This window comes from Vipera berus, assembly GCF_964194415.1.
Source record: "Vipera berus genome assembly, chromosome: 16".
NCBI classification, from domain to species: Eukaryota; Metazoa; Chordata; class Lepidosauria; order Squamata; family Viperidae; genus Vipera; species Vipera berus.
Genome location: NC_138219.1, coordinates 9,977,538 through 9,992,913, shown reverse-complemented (window position 1 = coordinate 9,992,913; position 15,376 = coordinate 9,977,538). Strand labels below are relative to the sequence as shown.

Genomic DNA, 15,376 nt, shown 5'->3' with positions numbered 1-15,376 from the left:
ATAACAGAATATTAGGAAGGACATCTTAAAAGTCAAAGCAGTTGGAGAGGGAGTACAATCCTGGAGGCCAGGATTTTTCCGGGGTCCCCTAATTGGGGGTCTTGCACCGAGCAGAGGGTTCAAAGGCTTCTGTGTCTCCGTAATTCTATTGTTATAGACACGAGCAGAATTTGTGCATTCCATTTGGAAGGGAAGAAAAGGTTTCCATGCCCAAAGGGCCTGGCTTTGTCTGGGGCCCCCAAGTTTGGGGCTAGCAAAGGAGGGCCCACCTGCATTCCACAAACCAGGGCAGATGAGGGTTTGGGGGGGTTCCCTCCCCAGGCTTTCACAGGGGTGTCTGAACGGGGAAAAAAGGCAGACACATCTTGCTCCAAAAATGTCAGTGAATCAACATTTTATTTCAGCATTCAACCCAGATTCTTTCCAGCACATTCACACAGGCATCTAACACCAAGAGCTCAGCCTGGGTGTGACGTGACCCCCAAACCTCCTTGAGGTAGCCCTGGTGGTCCTTCTGGGTTGCAGAGGACGGATTCCCACTCGTTGCGAAGACAGGTGGGGGGTCTGCCCGGTCTGCCAATACCGGTATATTAAGTGCTTAGAAATGGGGGTGGGGGGGTCAGGCGGAGAAGGCTGGAGGAACCCCTCCAGCAGAGCTAATCCCTCTATCAGGGGTCCCTAATCCAATTAAATGTCATTCCTTAATCCCTTCTGCCTTGAAAATTGTGTTTCATCACCAGCTCCCCTTGAGAACTGGGCACACAGAAGGGCCCGTGTTTTTTTTGGGGGGGGCGGTTTGAGGAAGTGACTGATTGTCCTGCACACTAATTTATCGAAAGACACTTTTCTGAAGAGCCTTTGCTCTGAGCTGTATCCAAACACCATCAATCTTGTTGTTTGAGAAAGTGAGAAAAGCTTCACAATGAAGTGAGAAAAGCCACAAAGCAGGGCAGGGGAGCAAAGGCAGGCTGGGTGGCTGTAAGGCTAGGCAGGAGGGCCCCTCACCCAGTAATCTGCCACTAATTGTGGCTTTAGCCCCCCCTGAGGTTATTTTGGAGGCAATATTCAAATCAGGAAAAGCACCAGCTTAGCTTCAGTTTAGACCATGCCTCACAGGAGACGACAGGGGCTTCTGCGGGTCTTAATTGACCTGGATGTCTGTCACGCTTTGCCAGCCCATTCTAAAACTCAGGTTGCTTTTTGCATGAGGGTTTGTCTGAATCCTCCAGACCACACCCCCCCTCCACTGCCAGGAAAAGTTATTTATTACGATAAAGACCTACAGCTTAGGACACTAAATAAGAAAGTGTAAGCAGCACTGTTTCTCCCTCCTCGTGCCCAGTCTGACACCACCTTGGTCTGCCTCCCACAACAGGCGTCTGGAGAGAGTGGCTTAGATCGCCTTCTGAGCAGCCATGGAAAAACAGGCTTACGTCACCCTGGAGGAGGCCGAGTGGTTCTCCCGCCTGGCCTGGCCTCCTGGCAGCTGCCCAGGACCAAAGAGGAACAGCTCTGGTGAATTGAGATCTGCAGGGCTGGGCTTCACCAGCGGGTCAGCGTCTCTTCCCCTAAACAAGCCCTTATTTACACAAGGTGGGGAAATGCCCACAGCAGGGCAAGAAAACGGTTTGCGTTTCCGAGAGGGAACCCTCATTTTCCCTGGCAGGCAGTTCAGGAAACAGATCTTGCATGGGTTGAGTTTCTTGGTTGGTTGGTTGCTTGGCTGGATGGATGGATGGTTGGTTGGTTGGATGGATGAAGAAGCTGGGGCAACTGCCCCCTCTCCCCTCACCCTTAGCTGAGAATAGCCAGGTACACCGGAGGGGCCTTGACCAGGGTCTGCAAGCAGCTGTGGATGTGTTTGATGCTCTGCCGTTGCTGGGGCTCCCTCTGCCAGCAGCTCTGCATGATGTCGTAGACCTCCGAGGGGCAGGTCCGAGGCCTCTCCAGCAACCGGCCCTGGGTGATGCACTCAATGGCCTGCAAAGCGTGAGAGGGACAAGCCTGGCTGGCTGGCGGGCTACCCAGAAAGCCCCACAGGGCCAGGACCACCCGCTCGGTTCTCACAGCAAGAGCATCGCCTAGAAGCTGCCCATGTTTCCACTTCTGGGTGGGTTCTCATCCCAGGAAACAAAAGGCACCAGCTAAAAGTGGCCGTCTGTGCAGGAAAGTTGGGTTGGCTAACCTGGGGAAGGGAGACGACCCCTACCCTGTTTGCTCACCCAGCCCTGCCCTTTCACTCCTGGGGTGTCGCCCTCTCCAAAAGCAGGCCGTGGGCTGCGGTCTGGACAGGCTCCTTCACCTCTGCCAACCCCAAGGCGGTTGTCTGTGCAAAGCTGCTCAGAGGCGATGGGAGTGAGGCCCAGCGTCCCCCTCCCTCCCATCATCTGGCACCGGCAGCCCCCCCCCCACTACCTCTGCGTTGGAGAGCTGGTACCAGGGCTGCTTGCCGTAGGTGAAGATCTCCCACAGGACCACCCCAAAGCTCCAGATGTCACTCTCGGTGGTGAACTTGCGGTAGAGGATGCTCTCCGGAGGCATCCAGCGGATGGGGAGCATGGTGCGGCCCCCCACCTGCAGAGGGGAAGGCACGGGGTGAGCGGGTGGGGGGCCCAAGCAAGAGGGTCCACGTGCTCAGAGCCCAGGGGAGTTGCAGCAAGATGCCACATGTGCCACGGCAGGGGTTAGAGCTGGGCCTGTTCCTTGCCAGGCAGAATGGAGGGCACAGGAAGGGCACCAAAGAGACACCAGTCAGGAGGGGCACTTAGCACCCTCAGTATTTGGGGGGCCTGGCAGCCTTGGGGACGGGCATGACCTCTGCCCCAAGATGGCCTCCCTTCCACTCCGGTAAGTGGACTTAACCAAGATGCTTTCTATGGAGTCCCTGAAAAGTCCTCCTCCTCCTCCTCCTCCTCCTCCTCCTCCTCCTCCTCCTCCTCCTCCTCCACGGGAACCTTCCTGTCTCTTTCCCCGCAGACTTTCCCAGCTTCCATCTGCTTTCTTGCTCCGTGCTGTCTCCCCCCTTTTAATTAACCATTAAATAGCAGTGCTCTGCCCCTCCCCGTCTTTCCACTGGCTAAGTGCTTATAGGTTTTTCCACCCCAGGCCCCATTAAATATGAATAGAGGCTGGGGGAGAATCTAAAAGGGAAAAAGAGAGGGAGGGAGGACAGGCCCGGCCAGGTGCCCTCTGTCTGGGAGGCAGAAGGGGAGCTGGAAGCCGCTGCTTGACCATCAGTCTTGTAGGGTCACTGGGAAAAGCGGAGAAGCCCAGAATGCTTCTGAGCACAGAGGCGTTGGCGTTGTTGGCGAGGATCCCTATGGGGGGAGGCTCAGAGGAGGAAGCCCCTGAGAAGCCAGGGGGAGAGTTTCCCACGTAATGGGTAACCAGGAGCACCAGTGCCAGCCAGGAGAGAGGGGCATCCGAGCGGGACAGTAGACTCCAAATTGGCCACAGGGAGTCCGGCCAAGGTCAGGGATAATCAGAGGGGGGTGGTCCCAAACTTCCCGGAAGGCTGCAGTCACCCCCGTCCTTACCCGATAGTAGTCGGTGCTGTAAATGTCTCGCGACATGCCAAAGTCCCCGATTTTCACCACCAGGCCGTGCCCCACCAGGCAGTTGCGGGTGGCCAGGTCCCGGTGGACGAAGTGCTGGGAGGCCAGATAGACCATGCCAGAGGCGATCTGCGTGGCGATCTGCAGCATTTCGCTCAGGGTCAGCTGGCCAAAGGACTGGCCGTTCCCATTGTCCAGCATCTTGGCATCAGGCCCGTGTGACCTGCAAGGCAGGAGGGGAGGGGGTTGAGACCCTCCTCTGCTTTGATCCTGGAGCGCTCAAATTGCTCTTTCCTTGGATTTTGTGCCAGCCACGAGGCGGTCCTCTTCTCTTTTTGCAAACTTATACCTGAAATCTGAGAACCTCGGGAAGGATGTGGGGATGGCAGGACTGCAGCTGAGGTGATTAAGAGATTTCTTCCCCCATCTGCCCACAAGTGAGGGTCAGTCACACAGCCGGAGAGAAGCCCCAAACTATTTCAGATCTCATCACAACGGGCCAGGGAGGGAGGAAGCCCAGCCGAGGAGCACTTCCCGTCTGCTGCACCAGAAGACCGCTGGGGGTCCTCGGGCTCTGGCCCAGGGCCTGCAGGATAGCCCCTCCCCCCAGCTGGGCGAGTCCGGGGCCATTTCCCAAAGCAGTTCTCCACTTTCTTCCCCCAGCCAAAGCCCGGCTGGCAGAGCCGGTCGAGGCCCCGGCAGCCACCCTCCATTAATGCCAAGTCTTATCACCGTAACCCTCCGAGCTGCGCCTCTGCCAGCCCGTCCGAGGGAGGCTGGCAGCTCTCGCCTACGGGCAATACCTGGGGGCCGATCGAAAGAGCCTCCGATTATTCCAGCTGATGGCAATCCCCTTCAATTTGAGCCTTTCAGACAACTAATCTAATCAATATTGCAAAGGGAAGATTGCATTAGCCAGGGAGGGAGAGCAGGGCTGGGGAAGCTGCTCCAGTAATGGAGAAGGGGGGGGGAGGCACAGGCCGGGGAGGGGGGAGCTGTGAGGAGGGAGGAACTAGGTGGGACAGTTGTGGGCCACAGGGATCCAACCAACCACTGGACAAGGAAAGAGGAGAGAGAGGCAGAGAGAGAGAGAAGCTCTGAGCATCCCAGTCCCTCACCGGAGGAAGCGGTTGAGGTCCCCGTGCTTCATGTACTCGAAGAGCATGGTGAGGGGCTCCCCATCGGTGCAGACCCCGTAGAATGTGACGATGTGCTGGTGCTGCAGGACGGTCAGCAGCTCCGCCTCCCGCTGGAAGTCCAGCCGGGCGCTCTCCGTGGCTTCTTTCAGGGTCTCCGGAGAGAGGGAGGGGGCTGCTCAGTGAGGAGCAGGGCCACCTGGGGTCCTTCCAGGCAGCCCCTTCCCAGATGAGAGAGATGGGGCAGGGGGGCTCCTCACCTTGACGGCCACCAGCATCTTCTCCTGGCTGGGGCTGAGGTTGTGGCACTCGGCCAGGAAGACCTTCCCGAAGGCCCCCTCGCCCAGCTCCCACTTCAGCAGGAGGTCTGTGCGCTTGATGTGCCGGACGGCTGGGGGGAAGCCAAGCATCGGGGGGGGGTCAGCAGGGGAGGGTCTCTCCTGGGCAAGAGCAGCGTGGCTGGCCTCCTCCAGGCGAGAGAGCCCAGCTGGGGACCAGGAGGGGCCAGAGAATTGGGGCTCCTCTGCCCCCCCAGCAGTGGAGCCTGGGTCCACCCCCCAGCCCCGAGCACCTACGGGTGTTGCAGAAGTACTGGGGGTTCTCCACGAAGCTGCTCTTGAGCCCCTCCAGCTTGCTCTCCAGGGAGGAGCGGGGGCTGCTGCTCAGGTCCATGAACTGCAGCGACATGGCCAGGTCATCCTCTTGAGCCAACACCCCGGACCCTGCGGGGAAGGCCAGGGGATTGCCAAAACTGCCCAGCGGCTGGGGGCCAGGCCCGCTGCTCAGCTGGTCAGGAGTCAGACGGCCACAGAGAGAGGGAGGCTCACCGATGGGAGGGCGGCATTGCTGCCAAAGAGCCCGGCCAAGTCAGGCAAGGAAGGGTTTGGTGTGGCCAGCACTGGTGGGCTACCTGCGGTGCGAGTCCAGCCCACCTGGGAAGGGTTTAAATTGCCCCTGGGAAGTGCGATCCCAGGAGAGTGTCTAGAAACAGCCTTTGCAACCAGCAGGAGGAGGAGGACGAGGAGGAGAGACCAAGCTGCATTTTTTTTTGCAAACTCTGGACGAGCATCCATGCACATGTTCCTGAGGTGGTTCGCCCAGCCTTGTCCCGGGACGTTCTTAAGACTTTCCAGTTTTGGATTTCCTAGTGGTCTCCCGCCCGAGCAGGCCCTCCCTGGCCAGCTTCAGGCCCAGGCCAGGCTGTTCAGCTGTCGAGACTCCCTCCTCCAGAGGGTCCTCCAAGGGAGCCCCCAGACCCGGCAGACGAGAGGACCCCGTGCCCATCGCAGCCACCAGTGCCTGCTGGAGCGCGTCTGTTATCTGAGCGGCCTGTAGAGGGCGAGGAGGGGCGTGTTTGCCACGGCAATCTGGAGCCCCCCTCCTGAAAGGGAGGCAGTCCCAGGGGAGCCGTCAGCAGAGCATTTAAGCCTCCAGTAATTACCGTGAGAGGGTCCGAGCCCCCCTCCCCAGCCCTTCCCCATGCATCTTCATCAACGTCAGGCATGGCTGCTGGAGACTGGTGTGAGGGGGAGATAACGGCTCCAGAGCCGCTCTGTGGAAGGAGGGGGTGGTGGGCTTCCGAGGGCGGTCTCACATTTCTCCAGGCAGGACCAGAAGGGGCTCAGGCTGACCTGGGCAGGGGGTCCCCGTGGTCTCCCCTCCACCCAATCCTGCAAAGTGTTTGCAAGAGGAGCCAAAAGTGGCGGAAGTCTACCTGGCAATGGGGAGGGCGGAGCAAGGAGGCAACTGGCAACTGGCATGCCTAAGAGCCCCCCCCCCCCGTTCGAGGCTTGGCAGCCCCATAAGCAGAGCCGGCTCGTCTTCTCTGCCAGCTTAGCAGGAGCAGCACTCACGTAGCAAGGGTGTGAGTGTGTTTGGGGAGGGGGGGCTGGATGACTCCAACAACAACAAGTGGCTGCTGCATCCCTCCCCCCAACCCCCCCCACTGCCTTTTGCTGCCTTTCCAGCCCCCCTGGGGGTGATTCAGGCCGATCAAGCCCATTTACAGCCTGAATCAATTCCAGCAGTGAATTAGCAGCTGATGCCTGCCTGAAGGGGGAGGAGGAGGAGGAGGAGGAAGGCTAATGAAAAGGGGGGAGGCCGTGGGGGGGGACAGCTGCTCCTCACCCTGTCACTTTCCCTTCACCAGCCCTCAGGCCCCCCCTCTAACCCAAAAAATATCCAGCCCTGGAGAAGTCCACCCCTGGCTCAGTGCAGAGCAAGGGGGGGTGGAGCAAGGGGGGCTGAAGCCCCCTCCCCTCCCACTTACGCTTGAGGCTGAATTTGGAATGCTGTCCACACTTGTTCAGGATGACCAGCATGATGGACAGGAAGATGCAGGCACAAACGGCCAGGACCACGGCCACAAAGATCTGCGGAGTGGGGGGGAGAGAGAGAGTGGCACCCTCGGCTGCCCCCCTCCCGAGAAGAAGGCTCCCCCTCCCTCCCTCCCTCCCCAGGAGGTGCTCCTGCTTGGCCCTTTACCCCAACCGGGTGCTCCTCCGAGGTCTCCACGGCTCCCCCCTCCGTGCCATTCGTGCCCTCCGTTCCTGGGCACAAAAGAGAGAGCAGAACCAGGTCATCTCTGGCCAAGCGCTCTCCCCCCCCATCCTTGGCAGCGGCTGAGCTTCTGGCCTCCCCCCCCAGCCGCATCTGGGGCACCCAGCCTGCTGCCCTCGTGAGACTGGCTTCCCCGCCATCTCTGCCCTCTTGAGCTGGGCGGGGGGAAACAGGGTCCCTGTGGGGTGCCTTCACCCTAGAGAGAGAGGATCTCTTGGGAATCACCCGGTTTCTGGATGGCCCTCCTCCATCCCAGACGGGGTGGGGCCCTCCTCCCTCGCCCTCCCCAGGGGCAAAAGAGAGCCACACTTACTGCCGGGCGTGAGGGGGCCTTAGCAGCAAGGAAAGAGAAGGAGAAGGAGGGGAACGTTGGCGAACCTCCAAAGCTCAGCTACCCCCCAAATGAACGCCCCCCAAATTGGACTCTCTCTCCTCCTCATCTCTTGCACACAAATACATGCACGCGCGCGCACACGCCGGCAGCAAAGCCTGCCTCCACGGGCACTTTCGGAGGGCTCTTGAGACAGAGACCGCAGGGCAGGGGGCTGGGTCCTCCCCAAGTTGTGCACCGCTCTCAATATTCCTGCCATCTCTGGCACTACCCGGCCCTTGGGAGGGAATCAGGGTGGCAGACACACCCCGTGCCCAACCCAGAAGTCCGGCCTGAGCAACCTCGGGCGGCATAGCCTGGTACCGTGGAAGGGCTCCTCCTCCTGGAAGTTCGGGTCCGGGAGGTCCATGAAGTGCTGGTAGGTGGTGCAGGAGGCCGAGCCCAGGGCGTTGGCCACCAGCAGGGTGTAGTTGCCGTTGAAGAAGTGCGAGGGCTTGTCGAGGATCAGGCAGCCGTGGATGGTGGTCGTGGTGGGGACGTCCTCCGGGAAGAGCTGCGTGTAAATGATCTGCGTCTCCAGGAGATTCTGCTGGTTGAACTGCCACCAGATGCTGGGCGTGGGGTTGCCGTCCACGGAGAAGGGGATGCACCAGCGGTAGTACATGACTGCCTGGCCCACCGTGCGAATCACGGCTGGGACTGCGGAAAGGGGGAAAATGGAGGTGGGGGGCATGTGGGGGGCACCCCAAACTGGCCGGCCCTTTGCCTGTCTCAAATTCTCCTCTTGCTTGTGTTGACCGCCGTGTTTGGGCCAGACGCTCCCTGCAACACGCTGGGCGGTAGAGTCACGCATGCCAAGGCTGGACTATACCACTTTGGGAGGAGGCAGCCCACCTTATTTCTTTGCTCAGAGGCCCTAAATCTAACTTCTTGCAAGGAAAAACTACCCGCCAAACATACACAGGTAGCTAATACCTTCTTCCAAGCCCTTTTTGCTGAATGCCAGCCAAAAGGGACACCCCCCCACTCTGATACCCCTGCTCCTTTCCCCTTACAGGTCACGTTCAGCTGGGCCACGGCTTCCCCCATGCCCGCTTCGTTCTCTGCTCGGCAGGTGATGTTTTGCAGGTTGAAGCTGGGAGAGACGTTCCTGATCTGCAGCACAATTTCCGACTCCGAGTTCTGGGAGAGCAAGTAACGTGAGTCATTGGCCAGCCGGCCCCTCTGCCCTTCTTCCCAGGCTGGCATGAAGGGGGGCACTGGGCCCTCCCGAGCACACCCTCCCCCTTTTAAAGCCCCAGCCTTCGGACCCCAAGCCAGGATTCCAGAGAGGAAGGGCAGCGCCAGGCGGCCGAATTGACTGCCTCTCTGCTTTAAGGGCCCACTTCTCAACCAACTGGGGTGTTCTCCAGGTCGATCCCAGGCCGGCACCACCCACCACTTGCCTTGGTCCTGAGGGGGCGTTCAGCCCCCACCCGGGGCACATCCCAGTCTGCCACCGGCTGTGGCTCTCCTGTGATGTGACACGTCAGGTTGACACTCTGGCCCTCTGCCATCGGGGTGGGATCATAGCGGATCCTGACCTTGGGGAAATCTGCAGAGGGATGGAGGGGGAGAGTGGGGGGGTTGAGGTAGCCCCCACGAGACCCCCCCTAGCTGGGGAGGGATTCTCTTGCAGCAGCAAAAGGAGCCAGGAAAATTCTGGACTGGGCTGGAGCTGCATCCATGCAGGAAGGCAGCCCTTCCGGTGAACTTTGGCTGGGGGGCCCCCACCCAGAGGGCTCTGCCTTACCACAGCCAGAGAGGGTGAGGTTGAAGACGGGAACCAGGGTCCTGTCTTCCTGCAGGCACTGGAAGGACTGGTTGCCTGCCCAGTCAAGCTGCCTCTTCTGCTGCCAGGATTGTAGCCACAGCAGTCCACAAACACACCGGAGGGGGTTCCCCACAAGGATCCTGCCCAGAGAAAGTGGAGGGGGGGGAGAAAACAAAGTCAGGCTGATAAAGCTGCAACAGCCCCCCTCGCCAGCTTCCATCCAGATTAGGGACTCCAGAGAACATCCATTCCCTTATTTTTAATTTTTTTGTCAATGCCTCCGGCTCTCCAGAATAGCATTAAAGGGGGAGAGTGACGTTTGCCAAGCCTGATTAGAAACCCAATTTATCCACGCTGATCTTTTAATACTTGCTTAAAGCGGAGTGGTTCTCCAAATTGCATTATGGAACAGAAGCTGCCGGGCCTGTTTCATTCTGAGTTAATCAATCCAGACCGAGGAGGGAAGCACCTCACAGGGATGCCAAGAAGATGGACTCGGCCAAGGGAAAAACACCACTGCGAGGAAGGGGACCATCGCCTCCCCACCCTCCGGATCAGGCCTTTCCTCGGCAAAAAGGTGGGAATATTTTGCAGGAGAGGCTTGACAGGCATTGCAAGGAATAAATCGGGTTCCATCGGGGCAAATGAAGCAACTTGGACATTCAAAGGACTCTAAAATCTTTTGCTTGGTTCAGCAAAGTCCAGCTGTAGCTGAGTAAAAATTGAAGACTGGAAGATAGCAGGGGGAGGGGGAGAAGGGGCTCTGCCACAAATCAAGGACAAGACCAAACTTTGTGAGTTGGAAGGGTATCAGTCTCTCTTTCTCTCTCTGCGTTTGTGTGTTTGTGTGTATGCAGAGACTCACAACTCCTGAAGGCGGAGATGGTAGAAGACTCTCCAGGAAAGGAATTCCAGCTGGTTGTAGGCCAGATTCCTATACAGAGACAGAAGGAAATGACTTCCTTGCCCCCAAGTCCTCCCCCTGGTCCCTCCTCCCTTTCACACAGCCTGCTTGCTCTCCCTACAGGCAGAGATTCAACAGGTGCAGCAGTTGGGACTGGCCCAGAAGCCTCAGCCAGTCACTCTAGATCTATTTATTGCATTGCCAAGTTTACCATCAAATGGAGGCAACCCCAGCCTGTGGCTTGGACGCCCGACTCTTGTGCCCGAGCTGAGCTTCGTCATTGGGGGGGGGTTCTCTTCATTTGGGAAGCAGCATCCCGCCCGCCCTCGCTGGGAGGTGACCCAGGGCCTGGTCTGAGGGAGGCCAAGGGCCAGCTGGACAGCCCAGGAAGGGAAGCAGCAGCTTCCGCCCTTTGGAGCTGACCCATCCGCCTGCCTCTGGCCTTGGTGCTGCCCGTTGCCCCCGGGGGGGTGGTCCAACGCCAGCCTATCCAGTCACTTTGGCTTGGCTCTCCTGGGCCAAGCAGGGACCCATCGATCATTCTGCGTTGCAGAGGGACATTAACCCTAACAATGATTAATCATGTTCCAGGGAAGCTGTTAATGAACAAAGGAGAGGGGCAACGTGGAGAATCGACCTGCAGGGGTAGCCGGGAGGGACCCCTGGGGCTTCTCGGATGGAGCGGAGATCAGCTCTTCTTCCTGAGGAAGATTGGTCAAGGCTGGTCATCGTTTAAGTCCGTCTTTCTCAGCCTCAGCAAGTTTAAGATGGGTGGACTTCAGCTCCCAGAAACCCCCAGCCAGCAACGCTGGGACTCGAAGTGCTCCCATCTTCAATTTGCTGAGGTCTTGAAACCTTGGAGAGATGCTTCAGAGGGTGGTCCAAGTTCTGCCAGTGCTGTCTGGACTTGGAGCCTCAGCTGGGGAACCTCCCTTTGCCCAGGCCAAGCTGCCCCAATGACCCTCTCTGCAGAGAGCCCCCAGCCTCCCCCAGCCAGAAGGGCCCCAATTCAGAACACTCACACATGGGTCAGATTTGGGCTGGCCTTGAAGGCGTCTGGAGCAATGAAGCTGAGGTGGGTCCTCACGATGGTCCTGCAAGAAAGGCATAAAGTCCCAGAGGGAGGGAGGAAGGGGTGAAGAACCACCCTCTGTGCCCAGGCAGAGCCCCTGTGCCAAGCCCACCCTCTGCCCTTTCCCCCTGAACTGGCCAAGCCCCCTTGTCCTCCGAAACTCACAGATTCTTCAGCTCCCTGGGGTTTTTCAGATCTTCCCCTGTCAGGTTGATCAGCCCAGGCTGGTTTTCGACAACTCTGAAAAAGAGCAGAGCCGCCTCAGAAACAGCAGAGCCCCTTTCAGCTCTGCAGCAGCTCCGGTCCTCTCTCACCCTCAGGCGTAACATATTTATTTATATATTGTACGCTCCGTTCATATCCTATTTCAATAAAAAGGAACACGGGGCAAAATACAAAACACAGAATATAAAACCTGCAGTCTTCACAGGGAGAACACAAACATACATCTAAGTTGCAAATATTGTTTTTTTTTAACTTCACTTATTGCAGCCAGGAAACCAGCAAAAGTTCCATTATAGGCTCCGTTTTGACCCCCTGTCACTACGTGTTGGATACTTTATTTTTCGGCCCCACAGTCACAATTCGGCGGTGGTGTTTTGCCCCACTTCAGACCCAGGTGTGAACCCACAAGGCATCTCTTATGATTGCCAAGTGAAAAAGCAAACCACGGTTCAAAGGCCAGGAGCCACGTGTGGGTCGGTGGCCTTCAGTGGGGCTGACTGTGCTGAGCCTTAGGGTCAGCTGGCTCACTCTGGCTGAGCCCAGGGAGGACCGGGTGGCACCTCCCTCCCCACCTCGCCACAGCTTTTCCGGGAACTCCTCGCTTCCTGCCACCCGGCATAATTGATGGGTCCCTCTGATGTTGGGAAAAACAGTCTTGGCATAATGGACCATCAGTTCTCGCCACTTAAGCGGTTCAGAAGATAGAGAAGAGCTATTAGCAGGAACCAGTAGGCACGCTGAAGCTTCAGGATGGTGCCCCTTCATCCACAGCAGAGCAAACCAAAATACACTTCACACACACACACACACACACTCCTACAAAAAGCGGCCTCTAGAAAGCGACTAAGGTTAAGCTGGAGTGGAAGAAACGCCTGATTATTTTACAATTAATCAAGTCAAACTGGGCCACGAGAATGAATCTCAGGCCAGACAAATCAGCCCTCAAAACTGGAGAGGTTTTTTTAGGTGATTGACCCCGAATAACACATTGTTTCCCAAGAATTAATACAATTAATGTGTTGACGGTTTTGGCTTCCCCCTGCCCTTAATTCATTCTTTGAATCAAATTAACAGAAAAATGTAATGAATGCGGCTGACTGCCCTATTTTGAAATATTTACCGGCTGTCTAATGTGTTTAGTTCCCAGGATTCAAATTATTGATTTTCCTCCCCTTACAATGTTTCAGTTCAGACCACTTTGCCTAGTGCCCGTGAAAATGACGTTAGGTATGTTTGGGCTTGTGCGGCTTACAAACTTATACGGCCCCTGCTCTAAGTAAGATTTGTGAAAGAGCGGAAAAATTGCCCACACTCTCCAGTTTGCAAGTTATAAACAGCAAAAGTGTTTTAGTTGATACTAAGGAGAAGGGACAGGCTTATAAAATAATAAACATCCAGGTTATTCGAGAAAGGTGATGCCACAAAGCAGAACAAAGGGTGTGTGTGTTGGGGGAGGACTAGAAAAGACGCCGGGGTGAAGCCGTGCCAAGTGACGAACTCCGCTGCATTGCGGGCACAGGATTGTGTGTGTTTCGACCCACGGCAGGCGCAGGGGTGTGAATCGGGGCCTCTGGATGCAACACAATGCTGCACAAAAGACCTCTCAAAAGCCATGGGAAAAAGGGACTGGCATTTTTGGGCTAGAGGAGTTTGGCTAAGTCAGATCTATTCCCACCCTTCTCTGAGAAAGTGGGGGTGGGGCTTCTGCCAGGTGTCCTCTATGTGCACCCCCCTCACTCAGGGGAGGTGCTCATCAGCGGGACCCAAACCCTTCATTTTGGGGGGGGAGCTTCCCAGTGAGACTATCCTTCCTTCCTTCCTTCCTTCCTTCCTTCCTTCCTTCCTTCCTTCCTCCTCTCCCTCCCTCCCTCCCTCCCTCCCTCCCTCCATCTCATTGTGCCCCCTGCCCAGGTTTTAATGACAAAACAAAAGCCTCTTGCAACCTTTGCTCGGCGCTGTTATTCGTTGGCACCAAGCGGCGCTCAGGAAAGCCGCTGCCTGCGCCCCGGATTGGGCTTCCCTGCAAACAAACCCCCTTTGGGAAACCACCTGCCTTTGTTTGGGGCTCGAACGCGCCGGCGTTTTCAGGGCGACGACCCTGAAGTGACCCTCACCAAGCGGGGGGAAAAGCTGGGGGGGGGGGAGACGGAGGGTCCGCGCCTCTTCTGGAGGAGCGCGAGGGCAGCAGGACCAGGGCGAGACCCGAGTCGGTGCTGAGGCGGCGGCGACTGTCAAACTTTCCTTCCGCCGCGCTCCTCTTCTGGGGGGACCCGCCGCTCCCGCTCGCTCCCCGCCAGGTGGGGACAGGGACGCCTCCCGCACCGGGGCAAGGCTGCCTCCTTCCCCGCCCTGCGCTCCACCTGCCGGGTCCCCCCGAGACTCACATTTCGGTGAAGTTCTCCAGGCTGCGCAGCTGCGCCAGGGAGCGGATGCCGCGGGGCTCCTGGCAGAGCAGGGCGCTCAGGTAGCAGCGGCACTCCTCCAGGCAGGGCGAGGCGGCGCCGGGCGACAGGCACAGCCAGCCCAGGCACAGCAGCAGCCCGGCCGAGGCGCGGAGCGGGCTTCTCCCCCCGGACTGCATGTCGGACCCGGAGAAGCAGCCGCTCTCATCGGCGCCTCCCTCGGAGAGTCCCGGGTCGCGGGGGACGCTCAGGGCATATGCCTCTGCCCGGCGCCTCTTCCCGACTGCGGAGCACGTGTGGACGCGGCAGCTGCTCCATTCCTGGAGGGGTTTTCAACCTTCCAGGGGCGCGGCTGCCTCCAGGCTCCTCCTTCCCAAACAGCCCCTCCCGCCCCGTCCCCGCGGCCGTCTCGGGGATGCGGACGGAGAGGACGGCCGGATGCTCCGAGGAGGGCGGAGAGGCCGCCTCTGCCTCCGACCGGCATCGGGACTGCCCGGAGACGGCGCGACCGCCTCGGCCCAGGACCCTGGCTGAGAAGGGGCCGGCAAGGGCAGGCGCGGCTGGAGGATCTTTTAGAGCAGCGTTTCTCAACCTTGGCAACTTTTAAGATGTGTGGACTTCAACTCCCAGAATTTCCCAGCCAGCATGGAATTCGGGGAGTTGCAGTCCCCGCATCTTAAAGTTCTCAAGGTTGAGAAACGCTGATCAAAGAGGGACCCCTGACTCAAAAGACGCTGCAAAATGCTCAGTCTTCTTAGCATGCAGCAGAAACTTCGTTTCTCTCTGACCAGAATGCAGTTTTTTCTGGGAAGAGGGACACACCCCTCCCGCTCCCCTCAATACTTTGAGCTGAGGATAAGGGACGCAGCCCCTTGGATTCACCCAACATTGGGACCAGATGCCGGGGTGGGGGTGGGGGCTGCAGAAAAAAAGCGATCGCCAGTTGTGAGGACGAGTCTTCCGACTTTGCAATTCAAGCATGGGTAGGCTGAGCCTTTGGCGTCACCATAAATCTTGAGTCGCCTGCTGCTAATTTGTTTTGACAGATTTTGACAGACTTAAAGGACATCCCCCCTTTCTCTCTCTCCCCCCCCCCCCGTTGCATTTGGGCGCGATGTAGAAAAATCAAGTTAGCAACAGCACTTTGAAGGCATTAATTGCTTTGATGGCAACAGCTTCTGGGACCGATCGCGGCACCCAGGGCCATTTCTCATTCAATTAAACCCCGGGAAAGGAGAGCGCCCGCGAGTCAGGAGCTGTCCAGCAGACTAGGATCCGGGTTATTTTATTTTAAAGAACCCCGACTCACGGAAAAGAAGAAAAGCGAAAGTTTTGCGGGACCGTCGGGGATCTTATTGCACGCCTGAAGCCAGCCATGGA

General features: G+C 57.9%; 1 protein-coding gene across 1 annotated transcript; it reads right to left on the bottom strand.

Moving 5' to 3' along the window:
• Positions 1-1,794: 1,794 nt before the first annotated feature.
• Positions 1,795-14,175, bottom strand: NTRK1 (neurotrophic receptor tyrosine kinase 1; the record flags this gene model as incomplete). Its single annotated transcript, XM_081340613.1, has 16 exons — positions 1,795-1,980; positions 2,416-2,574; positions 3,537-3,777; positions 4,673-4,845; positions 4,951-5,081; positions 5,266-5,412; positions 6,960-7,062; positions 7,175-7,239; positions 7,944-8,279; positions 8,636-8,762; positions 9,026-9,174; positions 9,373-9,533; positions 10,259-10,327; positions 11,320-11,391; positions 11,535-11,609; positions 13,979-14,175. 16 exons carry the CDS (start codon positions 14,173-14,175, stop codon positions 1,795-1,797), a joined length of 2,391 nt encoding a protein of 796 aa, XP_081196739.1.
• Between the last annotated feature and the right edge of the window lie 1,201 nt (positions 14,176-15,376).